The sequence below is a fragment of the Amphibalanus amphitrite genome, unplaced genomic scaffold (assembly GCF_019059575.1).
Source record: "Amphibalanus amphitrite isolate SeventyFive unplaced genomic scaffold, NRLGWU_Aamphi_draft 000949F_arrow, whole genome shotgun sequence".
Lineage (NCBI taxonomy): Eukaryota > Metazoa > Arthropoda > Thecostraca > Balanomorpha > Balanidae > Amphibalanus > Amphibalanus amphitrite.
Genome location: NW_024882443.1, coordinates 260,685 through 277,588, shown reverse-complemented (window position 1 = coordinate 277,588; position 16,904 = coordinate 260,685). Strand labels below are relative to the sequence as shown.

Sequence of the window (16,904 nt, the reverse complement as noted above, 5' to 3'; positions counted from 1 at the left end):
ACACGTCGTTATGTAGGATAATAAGACAGCATGCCGTTTTAATAGGCGCCACTAAGTGGCTGACATGCATTCCATGACAGCAATGAAAAAGCGTGCTGGAGCGAGAGACCTACAGCCGAATTCATCGGTGCAAACATTCGATGGTCGATGTTTTCAAGAGGCGGCCGCACCAAGTCCTACGTCATGAAGGCAGCCGCTGCTCGGCCGGTGCGGCTGGCCGCCAGCCGGCGTCATCCCGTCACGGTCCGTCCGTCTGCTCTGGTTCCTCCGTCACCGGCGACCGGTGGCGGCACGTGAGACCGGCCCGGCGGCCCGCGGACCCGTCCGAAGGCCGCCGCCGCCGCCGCCGGGCGCGCGGGCCCCGCTACATAAGACGGCGCGCGCCGGCCGTCGGCATCACTCGACACCCGTCCTCCTACAGCCGCCGTCAGGATGTACAGACTTCTGGTAGTGTGCAGCCTGGCTGTGGCGTGCGCCGCGGCGCCCCAGCAGCGCGGCCTCTTCTCGGGCGACCCGGCCACGGCCGCCATCCTGGCCGAGACCCGCCAGGTGCGGCTGGACGGCAGCTCAGACGTGGCCTACGCCCAGGAGGACGGCGTGCTCTTCAAGGAGACCACCAGCGACGACGGCGAGCGCCGCGGCTCGTACGAGTTCATCGGCGACGACGGTCAGCTGTACCGCGTCGAGTACACGGCCGGCGCTGGTGGCTTCAAGGTGATCAGCAGCACGCACGTGGACGCCACTCCGGACCTGCCCAGCGGCCCGGAGCAGTATTACGAGCCGTCCCCGGTGCCGGCGCCCACACAGGTGCGTCAGCCGGTCCGTCAGCCGGTGCGCCAGCCGGTGCGCCAGCAGGTGCGCCAGCCCGTCACCTCGGCGTTCGAGATCAACTACAACCCGGCACGACAGGCGATCCCCGCCACCACCACCACCACGGAGAGCACCGTGCGTAAGAACTTCCACACCGGCAATGTGGCGCTGTCCCAGGACGGCCAGGGCTACGTCTACAGCTACACCCACACCGGCTGAGCTGGCCGTCTGACGGGGTGCCAGCCGTCTGCTAGTCGAAGTTCGCCGAGCTGCTCCCGTCCAACAGCGGTCCCCTGTCTCATCTCATCACGTGCCTCCTTAGGGCCACTTCCGTCCGAAACTTCTGTTATCTGTCATCATGAAGTCATACGTTGGCTGTGGATATGTCCCACTTGACTGATATTGCTTACGCTTATCCAAGAGGTCTTGAGGAATCACTGGGCGGTTACCATCTTCGCAACTGTTCTGTCTCATGTCCATGCAAACGTGAAGTGTTTATCATGTGCAATAAACCAGAAAATCCCGATAACAGTAACAAAGTGTTTGATTTAAACGGAAAAGGAAGGGGAAAAAGAGGGATAAAGAGAAGGCAAAAATAGGTCCTCCTCCCTATCCAAGTTCTCTCCTCTGAGTAGTAAAGTAATCTTGCTCTCCTCTATCCCCGTTGGTGATAGCTGACGGACCTGATGCCGTGGTCGTGACTTGTCCCAACCAGACAACTCACTGATCAGTCACCCACGCACATTTCCAACCACATAATACAACTGACCTGAGATAATCCCTCGACCTATCCTCACAGTTACCAGCCCACTGACCTGAGGTCGTCCCCTGTCCGACTTTATCCGGCCGACTGACCTAAGGTCGTCTTCGACCTTCCCAGCCCACTTACTTGAGGTCGTCTCAGCCCACTAGCCTGAGGTTGCATCCGACCTTATCCACCCGACTAACCTGAGGTCGTCTACGACCTTATCCAACCGAATGGCCTGAGGTCATCTCTTATCCGACCTTACCCAGCCAACTGACCTGAGATCTTCCATCCGACCTTACCCAGCCGAGTGACCTGAGGTCTCCTACTCGACCTTACCCAGCAGACTGATCTCAGATCATCTGACTTCTGAGCCAACTGACCTGAGGTCATCTCCGCTCCGCCCGACTGACCTGTGCACCAGGTCGTCTCCGACCTTGTCGAGCTGCTCGTACCAGGCGTTCTCCAGGTCGAGGTACAGTCGCCGGTACGACTTGCAGTGCGCCGTCACCATGGTGCTCATAGAGTTCAGGATCTCGTACGCCTGGTCCTGTCGCACACACAGACCCAGGTGGTAATGGCGGCTGAAATGGCATGTAGTTATCTGATCCTTCCGACTCGGAGATGACCCGGCTCGTTGGTAGATTGACACCGGCCTGTCATTCGTCAGCATGCCTGCTACTGACCTTTGAAACGCTAACTTATATGCAACTGGCCTGCTATTGTCATTCGTCTACCGTCTCATTGGCAATTAGTTATCCGACCTACCACTCGCTGGTGATATGCTACCGACGTGCTATTCCTTCACGGACCTATCTATGATTCGTCGGTAACGTTTAATCGACATTTTATTCGTCCATCTACCGGCTTATACACCCCCGACTTATCTTTTGCCACTCGCCCATTTGTCATTCTCCTACGAACCTGCCACTCATCCACCGACTCGTCGGTGACGTGTTTGAGGAACAGGTCTGGCAGTCCGGTCACGTGCTCCCGGTAGTGTTGCCACACGGTGTCCATGCACGTCTCCAGCTCTGCCAGAGACGCCTCCACGTGACTCTCCACGGCGGCCGCCCGCAGGTACTCGGAGAGACGCTTCTCCGCCTGCCCGGAACGCAGGAGAGGTGAGGGGGAGCTAGGAGTTCGGGATAATAACATGGACATTGTAATTAAATGTTCGGTTTCGGAATGTGAAGGTTTGGTGAAGATTTCAAAGTTCTAGCAATGGCACAAATTGTAATGACCGTATAAATGAAAATCAATTGGCAGGAAGTACCTAAAGCATGGTCAATCGCCTTGCTCGTTATATGTGTGCGCCAGCCTCTCGGGGCTCTCACGCCCGCATTACGAGCACCCTGGGCAGCGGGCACACTGACTGAGAGCGCCCTGGAAGCTCCATAGACACCTTACCACTCACCTGCAGTATATTGAGCGTCCGCCAGGCGTCCCGGCGCACCTTCCACAGGTTCTTGAGCTTCTGCTTAGCCTCCACCTCAGCAGTGAGCCGGTTGAAGCGGAGCTCGGCGTACTGGCGCAGGTTACTGAGGATCATCTCGTTGAGCGCCACCGCCTCCAGCTCCAGCTGCTCCTCTACCTGAGGAGAGGAGAGGATCGTTCACGTCGCCGTGAGGTGAGACTGAATGGCAGGTAAGAGTGACTTCTGCGAGAAAAGCGGGCTGGCTCACGTTTTGATACATGGCACGCAAGCTGTTTTATTTTACCCGACTTTGTCCCAACTATTGTTCGGTGCGATTGGAACCCACTACGAGTAGATGCGTTTCTACATTTTCTCACTTTTTTTTGTTTTGTTGGGTTAGGCCCTTTCGGTCCAATGAGACCATTTCAGAGCCGGGAGGATAATAGGATATAGGGGGAGACATTGGTCTGGGCAGGCACCCTAGTGAGTCGCCGGGGCTGAGCCCGTATTTTCTCACCTCGGCAGGCATCTTGTGAAACGCCCTGGTCAGGAGCGGATGGTACTTTTTGAACACGTCCCGGAGGCGCGCCGTGCGCTCCGCCTCTAGCGACATCTGTCGGCTGAAGCAGTCAGCTATGATCTCCTGCCTTGCCCGGTAGATAGCGTGCAGGTCTTCCATCAGGGTGGTGAAGTCTGCCGCCGAGTACTGCCGAAAGAGATCGGACCGGTTCGTTAGAGATGGACAGATCATATCACAGATCGGTGTTCTTTGACTAGCCGCCGGCCCAGCAACGGCACAAATAGATACGGTAATCGGGAGCATCAAGAAACGACTTCTGGGAACTCATTTACAATTACATCAGCGATAATCAGGTCGAACAGTGAGTTAGATCAGGCACAAATTTATTGAAGAACCAGCAATGAAACGGTTCGTAATCAGGTCTAATTTGATATTTGATTCTCGATATGTGCTTCGACTTCGAGTATTTCGAAGTCAAAGTATATACCTACTGAGAATCAAATAAAGAATTAACAGATCACAAACATCAGAAATGAACGACCGCGGTCCGAAGTTCATGAGCAGAGGGGAAATAAGAGCTGCCCCTCGCGGCTCCTTGCACGGATAGATTCACTATTGGAAAACTTGCAAGTCATCGGCTGCACAGATCCTGCTCAGTCCGATATCAACCGGTGTTGTAAATACCAAATCGTACCCAGCTGTCGCTGTCCCTCGATATATCCCTGCATGCCCTCGATATATCTATCCCCTTGCTGTGTTGTACCGTGTCCGTATCGTACCGTGTTGAAGTGCTGCGGCTCGATCCGGCGTTTCCAGCGGACCAGATCGTCCTCGCCGTACCCCAGCAGTTTGGTCATCCGCCGCGCCTCCTCCACTGCCACCTGTTCGATGCGCGACTCGACCAGGCGCATCTCACGACGACGCTCCTGTTCTAGACGTACGAACCTGGTCGGGGGAGGAGGGGAGGGGAAGGTCACGGAGTGGAGGGGTCACAGGAGGGGGAATGGGGAGGTCGGGTTGGGTGGTTGGTTACACTGGCCAGGCCGGGGAAAGATCAGGTGGGTTGGGCATATATAAAACTTTGCCAACAAGCCCATCAAGCATGTCGATGATTTGTGGACGAGTTGGACTGGACTTCTGGCTCCGTAAAAAAATCTCACTTGATCGGATCCCCTTCTGGCTACAGCATAAACCTGACGCATCCAGTGAGGTCCTCGATAGGGCACGTCCTCGACAGATTTGAAAATACGACAAACGTCCTATAAACAGAGGCGGAGCTCTAGATAGCATTTTATACATGAAATAAAAAAGCACGCCTTTACGGCCCACAATAATCAGTACTCACTGAATCATCCGTTCCCGCTCGCTCCGACACCACTGACCTCTGTTTTCGGATGATGGCCACCCGTCCGACCACGCCGCCGCCGTCGTCGGCAGCGGCTCTGAGGTCCGACGAGGAGACGGCCCGCGGACCGGAGGCGGTGACCTGACCCGGGTCAGAGGGGTCACCGACCACCGGCAGGCCACGCACCTCCCAAACGTCCTCCAGCGGGCGCACAGACATGGTGTGCGGCGCCCGGGAGTGGAGGAGCGGTACTAGAGGAGAGGAGGCGACATCTCCTGTGGCGAGATAGAGAGAGGTAGTGATTCGGCTGGCGGCAAGGTGGAGATTACAGGTGAATATTGACGGTTACTGGATTTCTAACAAAATATAGTGTGGGAAACATACATTACAGTACATCATGCAGAAAATAGAGTACTTTTCTCGATATGAAAACAGAAAATACGTCACAGTGTTTTATGCGTCAAAAATAAAATGTCTCAGATGCGCTAGAAAAAAAGCAAAAAGTCAAAATATCGAATCTCGTGACAAAGCGCCGATTACGCCTTCGCTGAGGTTCGTTACATAGCATTCAGTGAGAATACAAAGGAACAAAATGGTGGTTTTGGTGGCGGTGAAGTGAAAACATGGGCCGTATTATAGGACACAGGAACTCTATGTTCAGCAATCGCATTCCTATCACCACCAATACAAATGTCACGACTCCTTTCGTTAAGATCCGTGTATTCCGTAGTCAACGAATATGCACGATCTCAACGATGGCTTCAAAGTCACAGACTCATCGCGAGTCCCAGGTATAACAACAAGACACACAACAATATACATCGCCAGCCAGCGGCCCTGGCAGTCTCAGACACCGCCTAACCCAAGACGAACTCCAATTCGCAACGGGTGACCTGACGACACTTCAAGCAGCACTGACGTATCACAAAGCCATTGCATTTCTACAAGAATATCTCAGCAAGCGATCACTACCCACGTCCTCCATTCACCTCAAAAGTCCGCTTCATAACCCTCTCACACTCTCTCCAGTCTCTCCCTCGCTCTCTCTCTACTCTGCCGACGGTCGAGCGACGCCTTCCGTCGCGGCTCTATCGCCCTAGCCGATGATCTCGATTCCCTTGAAGTACTCTGCGTCCACGTGGTTGGTGAGCCGCACCAGGTTGCTGTAGCCGTTGACTATGCTGGCCAGCCGGGTGTCCTGCAGCGGTGTAGTGATGATGGTGTACAGGTGGCCGTACACCAGGGCGTCCAGCGGGGTCGGCTGGCTGCCGAAAAAGTACGTCTCCCGACCGAGACGCTCCGAGAGCGCGCGGCAGCACGTGTCCACCTGATGGAGAGAAGAGAGGAATGTTAGCGGGGAATGAAGAGGCGATAAGAAGGGGTTAACGAGGGAGGTGGGGAATCGGTTAAGAAGGACAGGACAGGACTTCAAGGAGCGTTAGTGTCAGTAAGAGGAATGAATCAGTGGAGGGTGAGTGGGCGAAGGGCTGAAGAAGCCGAGGCCGTGAGGCGGGATGAGCTGGACTGATGCTGAGGGAGACGAGTTGATGAGCGCAGGCACATGGGTCAAAACCGATGCGTTCAAATGCTGCAGCTGCAAGTGTGTGGCAATGCAACTGATAAGCCGATCTAAACTGCTGATTAACTGTCGAAGTTCGCTATCTACGAGTATCACGCAGGATAAAAGACCAAAACACGCTTATCGAAAAGCACATTCATAAAAAATTGACAGTCCATAATGCCACTCCCCGCGACTCGTCAGAGAATCCACACATTGTCTCGAAAGCTCATGAACTTGGGTAATAGCTGATCCAATGGCCATTGACCAGCTTTACCGTCAACTCACCGCAATAACTAGCAGAAGCTCGCAATGGAGCAGCTCAGAATTCAAAGAGCTTACAAATCCCTATATCCCTCCCTCTGCTTTGCCTTGCACTTTTCTCTTCCCCCTCACCTCCGCGTATACGGCATCCAGCGATTTGTCAGCCCACTGGAGCGCCTGCAGCCGTGCTGCCATCTTGCGTCGGCGGAGCCAGGTGAGAACGCCGCCCAGCGGCCACGGCTGGAACGAGCCGTAGCGGGGCGCCGTGACCGTCTCGAACGTCTCACCGTCCAGCCAGGACAGGTAGAGCTCGGCGTTACCTGCAGACACGGGTGGGCACGGTTAATAGAGGTCGCACACCTACCGTAGCGATGATTTTTTGGGATATTTTTGGAGCTGAATTCATTGCATAATATATGGGTGGTACTCGCTAGAATACCTACTTGGCCACAAACCGGAAGCGTTTCACGAAAATGACATAATTTGTGGGAAGAATCACGAAGTGTTCCAACTTTTTTAACATCTTGCACTACGTAGCACAACATGGCATCGTATTTCACAGATATATTTACGATGCTACCGAGTAGACGTTTTATTGGAAATGAGATCATAGATTATCCACGAAACGCGCGGAAACATCGGCGACGTTTAGAAAAATAGAGGAAGAACTCAAACCCGCCGACAAGCACGTGGTTACCGCCTCCGTCCGCCGGTAGCACCCACCGAGGATGTTGTGCACGAGCGATATGAATGCCTGCATGTCCGCCTGCTGCTTGCTGTCCAAGCTATTCAGCACGACGCCCTTCTTGGTGACAAACGCCACGATCGGGTCGAACTCGGAGATGACGAATTTGCCGCACCTGTCAACATGCCAAACATGTCAATACCTAGGAAAAGAGATAGTCGATTTTAGAGAAAATAATCTAATGTTCATTCAGACGCACTTACAAAACAGGCCTGCGCCTGACGCATTGCAAGGGGCCGGAACAGGTCCCGTAGTCCAAAGCGGATTACACTATGTCTCTTGTCCAATCGAATACAGCTAGGCCCCTTGGCGCAGGACGTGCACTCGCTAGGTCTGGCCAAGGGAGCTATGTCGAGGATTCGCATTGGCTTAGGTAAAATCAGCTTCTGCCTCGCGAAATAACGGTGAAGAAATAAGCAGATCACCAAACTGGACACACGCCCTAAGGACAACAGCCTATCCCCCGAAACCCCGGAAAGTTCACCGAACGGAGCAACATTCACAGTCCCGCTTCACGCACCTGAGCAGCGGCACGCGGCCGGAGGGAGACATGTTCTCGGCGTTGGCCCGCTGCTCGACCGTGTACTCGAGGTTACACATGCGCAGGAACGCCTGGACGGCCACACACTGGGCGCTATCGGCCAAAAGGATCTGTCGGCACACCCGCGTGGGGTAATGGTCAGACGGGGGGGGGGGGGCAGCCGTGGGTTGTGGTCAGACCGAGGGGTAAGACAACGAGGCTAGAGTTCAGACCGAACGGGTAGTGGTCATATCGCATTTCGCAGTTGGGTAGAGATCAGAACGAGAAGTATGTGCTCAGATCAAGATATTATGTACAGGGCGCTGGGTGGAAGTATTTCTGTGTCGGTAAAGAGAGGTTTAGTAACATGTTCAACGTTTAATGAAAAAGTACAACTATATGTATTTGTGATGTGTAGCCCACAGGAGGAAGGAAAGAAAATATGTTAGCGTTTTACGTCACTTCCATAGCACTGAAATTGGACAGTTACATTAAACAATAACAGCAGATAACATTTATGCCATGTTTATTATGTTCATGTTTATTATGTGCCATGTTGAGAACAAACCCTTGTCATATTTATGAGTACAGCCTGCATTTGGTAGCCATTGGTCCGGCCAAAGCGTAGCACGTGGCTCACACATCAGTTCTGTGATGATGGTGTGGTAACTGATTCATTGCGCCCCACACACCTACCTGTTCTGTGATGTAGGGTGGTAACTGATTCCCTAAGCCCCACACACCTACCTGTTCTGTGATGTAGGGTGTATAGAGGACGGCGTCCGGGGCCCAGGGCTCCGACGCCGCCATCTCGATGGAAAGACACTCCGTCAGCGCTGTCGGCATCGTGGCTGAAAAAGGCAGACATTGTCACATTAGTTGGTTCTCAAAGCTTGAAGAAACGGCACATATGATAAAGAAAATATATATTAAAAGCAAGAAAAAATGTAGAAAGAAACAAAGGCGGCTTGGCCTCACGCTCTAGACATACATAGCTCCAGCCTTCTTTCCGATGCATCCTGTCCCTATGGTTGTGTGTTATAAAAAATTTACGCTATGATTGAAAAAAAAAAATGTTGGGTCTAACGTGGGGGTGAAAAATGTGATGTATAGCTGGCTAGTGGCTGATCTATTCGGCCACCTGAACTTACAGCACTGGTTGGCCATAAGCCGATCACCCGTTGGTTAATTCAAAACTGCACACAGCATCGATCAGGTGTCAGCACGTCATGCTTACAAGAACAATGTTCCGGTACCACGGAAACATCATCAGCTGCGGTATCGGTATAAAAAATGATATTTCTGTTTGTCAAAAATGGCATCGCTGATAATAGGGGAGAGTGGGGTAAGATGCCCAGGGTGGGAAAGACGCCCCACCCCCTCTAGCGGGGAAACAAAGAATCGAACCTAGAAATTAATGTTCTTAGCGTAAAGCGGAAGCCTGCCTTGTTAACTGCACAAAAATTTGCGAAACTCAGTTGGGCAACGGCTGGTTGGTAATCGCATGTTTTTTATTTGCTGCTTTCAAAAAATATTTTGGTGTCAAAACATTGTAAATATCAAAGAAGGTAGATATTTTTTGCGTCCCTTGCTATAGTCGTGATACATTAACATGCGTGTACTGTGTCCCAAACAGTTTGTTTCAGGGTGTAGTTTTATGGCTAACAAATTGTGCTGATTTAATGTTACTTCGGTACCTTGGGGTAAGATGCCCCCTGTCCTGATGGGGAAAGACGCCCCCCTAAATCCGTAGGCTGTCCTTCAAGCAGCCCGTCAAATAATTTATTACATACTTGTGATGAGAGACAAAAGCCGATCTGGGACTATTGAGAGTCCGGTACGGTCCGGTGCTCCCCATGCCGGTCTCTCGGCCCACTTGGCGACTTTTTGGGCGGCATCTGACTCTGAGAGCCCTCACGACGGCCTCTGTAGGCCCCATTATTGCCTCCAGGGCCCCTCACGACATCCTTTGAGGGCTCCCACGTTGCCTCCACGGGCCGCGCTGGCATCTGAGGTCCCCACGATGGGCTCGAGGGCCCTCAAGCATCATGAAGACCTATAAGGGCCCCACAGTGGTCTTCGAACGCCACCACGGAGGCTTGTTTGGCCACGCTGGACTATGATGGCCCTAACGATGACCTCTGAAACCCCTTACGACTACTTTTGAGGGCCCTTACGTTGACGTTTGGTGTCTACTGCAGGCTCGAAGGGACTACTGATTCGTTCAGGCGATTCACGTGCCTATTAATGTCACTTATAGTGCAGGGGGCATCTTACCCAACGCCAGGGGGCGTCTTTCCCACCCTGTGGGGTAAGATGCCCCCTTTCACTTCTTCAGGAAAATGCTTAATAGCAAAAAAAGTTATCATATTTCAGGCACAAAAGTGTGATATTTTTGGAGAAAAATGATGTCGGCTTCCGTTGAAACTCCAAGTTTTGGCTTTCCGATCGTCATTTTCGAATAATATATGACAAAGTAAAACCCTGGGCATCTTTCCCCACTCTCCTCTAGACACTTCACAGGGAGGAAGACGGTTTGTCACAAAAGACTTCCGAGAATTATCCACTGCTTACGGGTTATGTTACCAAGTTACTGATCTGATCCTAATTACTGCCCTCAGGGGGATGGAGGCTATGGAGCAGCTGAGCAAGCAGCGGCAGCAGATGAAACGGTGCCAGGAGCTACATGACCGGCATATTCTGGCACTGATGGCTTACAGGACTGCCCTGCAGTCGAGTCAACGGTCTGGCACCGACACAGCTCCTGATGGGGCGCACGCTGCACACTCGTCTACCGAGCTCTCCGAGTCTCCAAACTTTCTACGGGATATTTGGCGGGTAGCTAACAAAACTGACATTGAAGCCGAAAGGCAGATAGAGGGTTAACTGTCACGGTCAGAAGCCTGTAGCTGAGCTGGCTAGGGCTGACCCGCGGCACATGTTGGGGGCATCCCTGATTACAAGCGGGGAGGTGGTGTTCTCGGATGCATAGTTGATGTGAAACTGGGAGGGCGAAGCTAGGTGAATTGCAGTCGCCACTGTCCAGGGTCTGGAATCGATACCATCTGGCGAGTGCACCAGCATCACTAGCACATTTTTCCTGTCCCGTAGATGGTCACACAGCCAGTTGCCTGCAGTCGGAAGAAATGGGCAGACAAGAGTAATGGACTGGGTCACGTTTCCCATATTTTCCCATGCCAAAGGAGTGGGTCGGTGGAAGCCAAGTGAGTCACTTCAGGAAGTTACAAAGCAGACAACTGGGGTCGCAGAACAGCAAGGGTGCTGCAGGGCTGCAAATGGGCAGGTTTATTCCACCTCCTTATGCCCAGCCACCTTGTCTACAAAAAACAATGCTGAAATATATAGGTAGGTACCAATGGGCTGGGTGGACTAATTGGTGGGTCGAGACCGAGTTGCTACACCAAGCTGAACCGTCGTCTACATTGAAAATTTAGGAACTTGAACTTGTAAATACAATGCTGTATTTTCACACCTGTCTATTTTATACTGTTTCATAGCTCGCTATCTTTTATGAAGGGTGAGATGTGCCAGCTTGTGCCTGCACAGTATAAGTATATCATGTGTGCTGACCCACTGACTGGCTGTAGAGGTGTCAGTGGTTAGAGGCCAGCAAAGTGACAGTGGCAGGCACAGGACAAGGTTGAGTAGAGCCAATGCAGAATATGAACTACAGTGACAGTACACAAGTGTGACATGCAAGAGTGGGGCCTGCGGCAGGCAAAAGCTGCGCAAGTGGAGATCCGCAATGCTTCACTTTTGTTGTTATCAAGTAAAAGTCCTTGCCCCTGCCTCAAAGCAACCAGGAAATAAAGGCACCTGTTTCACAAATATCAAGAGGGTCATGATTTATTGTAAAATGTTATCTTGAATCTTCTAATGTTCAACACAGACATCGGTAAACGAAAATGAAAATGGTAAAAGCAGGTCGATATCTATATTTCCTTTGACAGAAAGCTTACAGCTCGCTCACCATGAGAAATGTAATCCCAGATAATTGTTTGAAATACGTACAGATTTCAACCTCAGGACAAAAAAGCTGGATAGCTCCTCTTGAAATGAGAGTAACAACTAAAAATATTTCCAATTATTTCTACAATTCGCTCCCAAATCCACACAAAGTTCGCCAAACATTTTCGCCAATTTCTGTAGCACGCGCGCCAGAATTGAGGTTTATGTATTTGTCTTCGAAATAAGAGCCCCTTTGGTTGGTTGCTTTAGAGCGGCAACTTTACTTTTGAAACAATGAGCTGCCATTTAGGGCCTTGGAGCTGCCGACAATATTATTATAATAAATACAACAAAAGCACCTAGCGATTCTGCCTATAGATGGCCTTGGATTCTGCATTCGGACGTAGGGGAGAGTGGGGCACATTCGTGCATGGGGCACATTCGTTTTCAGCAGTTTATGGGAACACGAGTGACTGCACGAGCTCAAGGTAAATTATGGAAATATGTCTATCATTGCCGTCCTTCGTTCACCGTAGAAGACAACACTGTACCTGCTGTCATGCTTGATAAAAACGCAAATTTGTAATATTCGTGAGCTTTCCAAACTTTTCTCATATCATCCATTTTCGTGATCCTGACTCGGAAATGTGGTTCAGCTTTTCAAAATTGGGGGTGAAGAAGCCCACTCTATTCACGGAACTGCTGCAAACTTGTTTGTTGAAAAAGTGTCATTTTTTCAAAAAGAAATTTTGAAATATATTACTAATAACGTTGTGGGGCAGGTTCGTGTACGCACTGCCTGGGGGCACATTCGTGCATATTTTTGCTAGTTTTTGCGATTTATTGACTTTATCTGTAGTAGGTTTCTCTAATGACGCTCGCCTGACTCAGTCTCGACTGCTTGCGACGTCGTGACGAGCAATTCACGCGAACTTGGCGAGGTCACGGAGGCCGGCAGTTGGCACATTCTTGTTGGCCAGCCCATTCTTTCTACATTTGTTGTGCAATGCATTCTTGTCGAAAGGAATCAAGTGAAATGACCCCCTGCCAATTTCCTTTGGTAAATTTCTGGTAATGCCCGGTAATTTCTCGAATTTTGCCGGGTGAACGGAAGTGCCCCATCTCTTGAACGAATGTGCCCCATAGGTGGGGCAGTTTCGTGCAAATGTTCAGAGTTAATAAAAGTCATTTTTTTCTAATGGAAGCAATAATTTTATAGGATAACTTTTAAAGAGGAAAACTATCTGCAATAGTTCGTTTCCATACTACAATCAACAATTTTGCCATTGCACTAACCAAAGAACAGATATATGGGTTCATCCATTTTTTGCACGAATGTGCCCCACTCTCCCCTACTGTAATCAAGCACAGGCTGAGATGTTACTGCAGGAGACCTTTCGCTTGCACCCTAGCCCTAACCTACACCCAAACACCTTCCTCAGCAAACGATAAACGCATAAATTATAGCTAGCTACGACTTGGCTACGACTAGAGTCACGCTCTAACCGTAACGTCCCTGTGGCCTGTGGATAGCAACGCTCCACACAAGCGTCCTAAAATACAGCTTACAAAACAAATATGCAACCTCCGAACACCGCCCCCAACTGAAATAGACGCCCTCGTTGTGACGGACATAATTTCGCTGTTATTTCCGTCATAGGTTATTCACTATCTATTCCCCAACATTCTCGAAATAATCGGTTGCTTGTTCAACTGCCAAGGCCACACTGCCGGCCCTGCTCCCCACGGTAACCAGCTGCAGTTCCGCTTTGTTTACCGACCACGAGATCCACGCTACACAAAAACCGGTCTAGCCAGCCCCGGCATCTGTCACGGGCAGTCCGGTACGCCGAGAGCGCCGGGACTAGAATCATCCTCAGCGACTCGCCCTCGTACCGAACTACCGAGGCTGGCCGGCGCCGGGAGTTGCCGTAGTGTTGCAATCGTTTCCCCTCCCCAGCGTCGGGTGCGCGTGGGGGTCGTTGCCTGCCCGGCGTGCCAAGGTCGGTGGGCCGCGTGGTCGCCGCCGCCGCCTCTGCCGTCGGCCCGGCGATCGATACCGGAGGCGCGGGTGGGCCGTCCGCGGCCGGGCACTCCGAGCGAGCGTCACACGGCCGGACCACGACCCCACCGCGCCGCAGCAACCGTCACAGCAGTCTGCGCCAGCCGCCAGACCACACTCACAAACACCGTAGGAATTTTACCGTCTTTATTGACACAAACCGCCTCGCAGGGGCGGGACCAGGCCCCGCCCCGCGGGCCCGCGACCCCTCGCCATGCGCAGAGACAATTGGTTCCCAAAGGCCGTCTGACGACCCGAAGAATTGGGCCCCCGCCCATGGCGCTCCCTTCGGCCGGAGACAAACAGTCAACGTGGCCGGCAGCGGGGAGAGGGCGGCACCAGGAGATGGGGGACGCTCGGAGCGCCGTATGGCTGTTCTCAGACTCTGACCCGTGTAGACATGGACAGATCTTAGTTCTCCGGAATGAATACACCGCAACATATCATGAACCGTCCAACTCAACTATTGCTATTTTATAAACTATTATGAGAGGCAGTGGATATCCAATGACAAACCCTGTGGGTAAAGCGATAGATGAACAACTTCGAAATGGTGTTCAGGAGCTTTCAAGTGAAATCCGAGTCTGCCCTTGTGAGCTTCAAAGTTTAGCAGTTCTGCAATCCCAAACACAAAAGACAATACCCAAAGACACAAGTTGGAAGTAGAGCCAACACCACAATAAAAAAATATCCAAAGAATAATCGCCGCACTCTTTATACCCACTAACCACTACTTATTATACCATTCCATATTCACCGGTCCTCACATTCGGAGAATAAAGCTCACAGGCAGCCCACACGTTGAGAACACCTCTGAAACCAAGAGAGCAAAGCCATGCTTCGGGCCGCGTTTCGGCGAAGGGTCGTGTCGCGCCCGGCGGCCGGTGACCGGCCGGCCGGAGCTCAAAGGGCAAGATCGGCCGCTCACTGCTTGGTGGGCTGGTGGATAAAGTGGCCCTGCTGTGACGGCCGCGGCTGGATGTGCGTCGGCTTGGGCTTCTCGTGGATGTGTTTGACGGCTTCAGTGGGGAACTCCCGGCTGTTGCCGTCCGGCACCGGCTGCCCGGAGGTCACCGTCAGCTTCGGCGGGCTACCAGAGCAGGACCAGGGAGTCAGTATCTCAGTGGTCAGGAGTGGAAGCCAATGGTGTAGGAAGTTTCAGATTAAACTATATATGAGCACACAAAACACACACTGTAGGACTACCATACAACTTTACCTCTGTGAAAACATCCCCACTGCCTGTGTCGAGTCCACAGCAGCAGGCTCCTTGCTCTCACCCTCACTGTCCCTGTGAGGCTTCTTCTGTACCACGCGGGCACCTCCAACTTTCACTGTAAAACAACAGTCACAGGTCCAATATGGGTTAAGATTTTATCTCCAGTTTCACAGAGATGACATGAAAAAAATCTTAAGTAGATAAAGCAGTGATGACATTTTATTTTGTTCAGTACCAACATGAGAATACCAAAAACAAACAGCAATAATGCATCCCATACCAATGAACTTGACAACACAACCTTCATCATTCATAGTAACTGATACACTTGCTTCAAAACATCTTTGATGCAAACTGCAAAGCAAATGCCAGAGGTGTAGTTCTCATGCATATGCTTCAATCCGATGACTGAATAAAAATCTTTATCCAGATCCCATTGGATCATACATGCTGCTGCACTTATTTGTCAAAAGTTCAAAAAAAAATCATCCAGATGTGATTTTTTCTTTGGAATCATCCATTTGGAATTTAGATCTCAACAAAATTTCTTCAGACACCTTATGAAAGTTCAATGATTTTATACAAACATGCCTTCAATCTAACTGAAGAACACCTTATGGTTGGTTAGTAAAATGACAATTTAGCTTACCAGCTGGGCTGTGACCAGCAGCCTTCGGTTCTTCATCAGCCATGATTAGTTGCTTCAAACAAATTCAATGATCTAAAAAGCAATGAAAAAGTCAACCGCAAGACAGTGGAGCTATTACTCAATGAACAAGCATGTTAGGTCGAAATGATCATTTGGATTCCCATAAAGACAAGGGCCCTTAAATAACACTGAATGAAGTTGAAGTGAGTGCCTTGCTAAGAACAATAACAGCATCAAACCAGGAAGACTCTGCCTGAACCTCAAAGATATATACAACTTATAGTGGATTAAAATGTCATATGCCATCACCGGAGCCAATTCTCGAACAAAAGACGTGCCTGAAAATTGAAATCAAAATGGCTATTTCCGCTGTTTCCTTACTACGTGTTGATGGTAAATGCCGCAGTGAGTCAATTTTGTGCAACACATTACACGTGCAAGTTGCATAGTCGTCCAATGGAAAAGCATTTGACCCGCCCAACGAGATTTGTCAGCTGATCGCTTCAATTTTCGGCATTTATTCGGGGATAATTCTTACAGTCATTTTATCAAAATTGAAAATATGCTCAGTCTTTTTACCTCACACTGAGTTTACGAAATTGCAGTACAAATTTAACTAAAAAAAAGTTTTAAAAGTATAATTGCGACGACTAAAGCTCAACAACACGACATTTTCGTCACATTTTCGTAAGGTTTCGGAAGCGAGTCAGCTGAGTAAGCTGTAAAGCTGACAAATAAGAATGAACATCCCAATGCAAGATATTTATTGCAATGTGCTGCAGAAAAGATGCTATGCGCCGCTGGCCAGCGTTGCAATATTTTTCATGTAAGATTCGTTTCAATTTTTCGAAAGAAAATGGTTTTGATGCCGTTGCTAACAAATTTGTACTAGAAAAATACAAAAGTAAATTTTCCAAGCATATGAAGATAATCTTTGTTCATTTTGTTCCGAATGAATGTTATTGCTTATTGCGTAATGCATACAAATTATGTAACACACGTTGAGCTGAAGATGCCTTCTAATTCATCATTGTATCCATGAAATTCTCGGTATATACCCAGTAAACATGCCTCGGCCGAC

The 16,904-nt window shown here is 50.5% G+C and overlaps 4 protein-coding genes across 9 annotated transcripts; 1 reads left to right on the top strand and 3 right to left on the bottom strand.

Moving 5' to 3' along the window:
• The first annotated feature begins 432 nt into the window (after nucleotides 1-432).
• LOC122368464 lies at nucleotides 433-1,029 on the top strand. The gene has a single exon (XM_043342404.1). It carries the CDS (start codon nucleotides 433-435, stop codon nucleotides 1,027-1,029), a length of 597 nt encoding a protein of 198 aa, XP_043198339.1.
• Nucleotides 1,030-1,156: 127 nt separating this feature from the next.
• Nucleotides 1,157-5,321, bottom strand: LOC122368463. Its single transcript, XM_043342403.1, has 7 exons — nucleotides 4,875-5,321; nucleotides 4,272-4,437; nucleotides 3,490-3,678; nucleotides 2,973-3,149; nucleotides 2,480-2,659; nucleotides 1,969-2,105; nucleotides 1,157-1,160 (listed from the first exon to the last, which is right to left on the bottom strand). Exons 1-7 carry the CDS (start codon nucleotides 5,054-5,056, stop codon nucleotides 1,157-1,159), a joined length of 1,035 nt encoding a protein of 344 aa, XP_043198338.1. The 5' UTR covers nucleotides 5,057-5,321.
• Nucleotides 5,322-5,537: 216 nt separating this feature from the next.
• On the bottom strand, nucleotides 5,538-12,145 carry LOC122368465 (metaxin-2-like). Of its 2 annotated transcripts, none has more exons than XM_043342406.1 (6): nucleotides 11,957-12,145; nucleotides 8,672-8,775; nucleotides 7,925-8,055; nucleotides 7,383-7,519; nucleotides 6,792-6,979; nucleotides 5,538-6,164 (listed from the first exon to the last, which is right to left on the bottom strand). In XM_043342406.1, exons 2-6 carry the CDS (start codon nucleotides 8,768-8,770, stop codon nucleotides 5,934-5,936), a joined length of 786 nt encoding a protein of 261 aa, XP_043198341.1. In that variant the 5' UTR covers nucleotides 8,771-8,775; nucleotides 11,957-12,145; the 3' UTR covers nucleotides 5,538-5,933. The 2 variants fall into 2 exon arrangements, with proteins under 2 accessions (XP_043198341.1, XP_043198342.1); XM_043342407.1 differs by having other exon boundaries at nucleotides 11,916-12,121.
• A 1,942-nt stretch (nucleotides 12,146-14,087) lies between these two features.
• Nucleotides 14,088-16,512, bottom strand: LOC122368472 (death-associated protein 1-like). Of its 5 annotated transcripts, none has more exons than XM_043342421.1 (4): nucleotides 16,205-16,512; nucleotides 15,824-15,895; nucleotides 15,175-15,289; nucleotides 14,088-15,045 (listed from the first exon to the last, which is right to left on the bottom strand). In XM_043342421.1, the coding sequence occupies exons 2-4, from the start codon at nucleotides 15,864-15,866 to the stop codon at nucleotides 14,880-14,882; spliced, it is 324 nt and encodes a 107-aa protein (XP_043198356.1). In that variant the 5' UTR covers nucleotides 15,867-15,895; nucleotides 16,205-16,512; the 3' UTR covers nucleotides 14,088-14,879. The 5 variants fall into 5 exon arrangements, with proteins under 5 accessions (XP_043198356.1, XP_043198355.1, XP_043198350.1 ...); XM_043342420.1 differs by having other exon boundaries at nucleotides 16,403-16,485; XM_043342415.1 differs by having other exon boundaries at nucleotides 16,133-16,290.
• Between the last annotated feature and the right edge of the window lie 392 nt (nucleotides 16,513-16,904).

Coding starts and splice junctions, on each gene's coding strand:
- LOC122368463 (XM_043342403.1), bottom strand. CDS start 5,056: ATGTCTGTGCGCCCGCTGGAGGACGTTTGGGAGGTGCGTGGCCTGCCG. Junction 4,438..4,874: donor GCCATCATCCGAAAACAGAG/GTCAGTGGTGTC, acceptor TCCCCCGACCAG/GTTCGTACGTCTAGAACAGG. Junction 3,679..4,271: donor AGCCGCAGCACTTCAACACG/GTACGATACGGA, acceptor CTCTTTCGGCAG/TACTCGGCGGCAGACTTCAC.
- LOC122368464 (XM_043342404.1), top strand. CDS start 433: ATGTACAGACTTCTGGTAGTGTGCAGCCTGGCTGTGGCGTGCGCCGCG.
- LOC122368472 (XM_043342421.1), bottom strand. CDS start 15,866: ATGGCTGATGAAGAACCGAAGGCTGCTGGTCACAGCCCAGCTG. Junction 15,290..15,823: donor TGCTGGTCACAGCCCAGCTG/GTAAGCTAAATT, acceptor GTTGTTTTACAG/TGAAAGTTGGAGGTGCCCGC. Junction 15,046..15,174: donor GTGGGGATGTTTTCACAGAG/GTAAAGTTGTAT, acceptor CTGCTCTGGTAG/CCCGCCGAAGCTGACGGTGA.
- LOC122368465 (XM_043342406.1), bottom strand. CDS start 8,770: ATGCCGACAGCGCTGACGGAGTGTCTTTCCATCGAGATGGCGGCGTCG. Junction 7,520..7,924: donor GGCCGCGTGCCGCTGCTCAG/GTGCGTGAAGCG, acceptor GCATGTTGACAG/GTGCGGCAAATTCGTCATCT. Junction 6,165..6,791: donor TGGATGCCGTATACGCGGAG/GTGAGGGGGAAG, acceptor TCTCTCCATCAG/GTGGACACGTGCTGCCGCGC.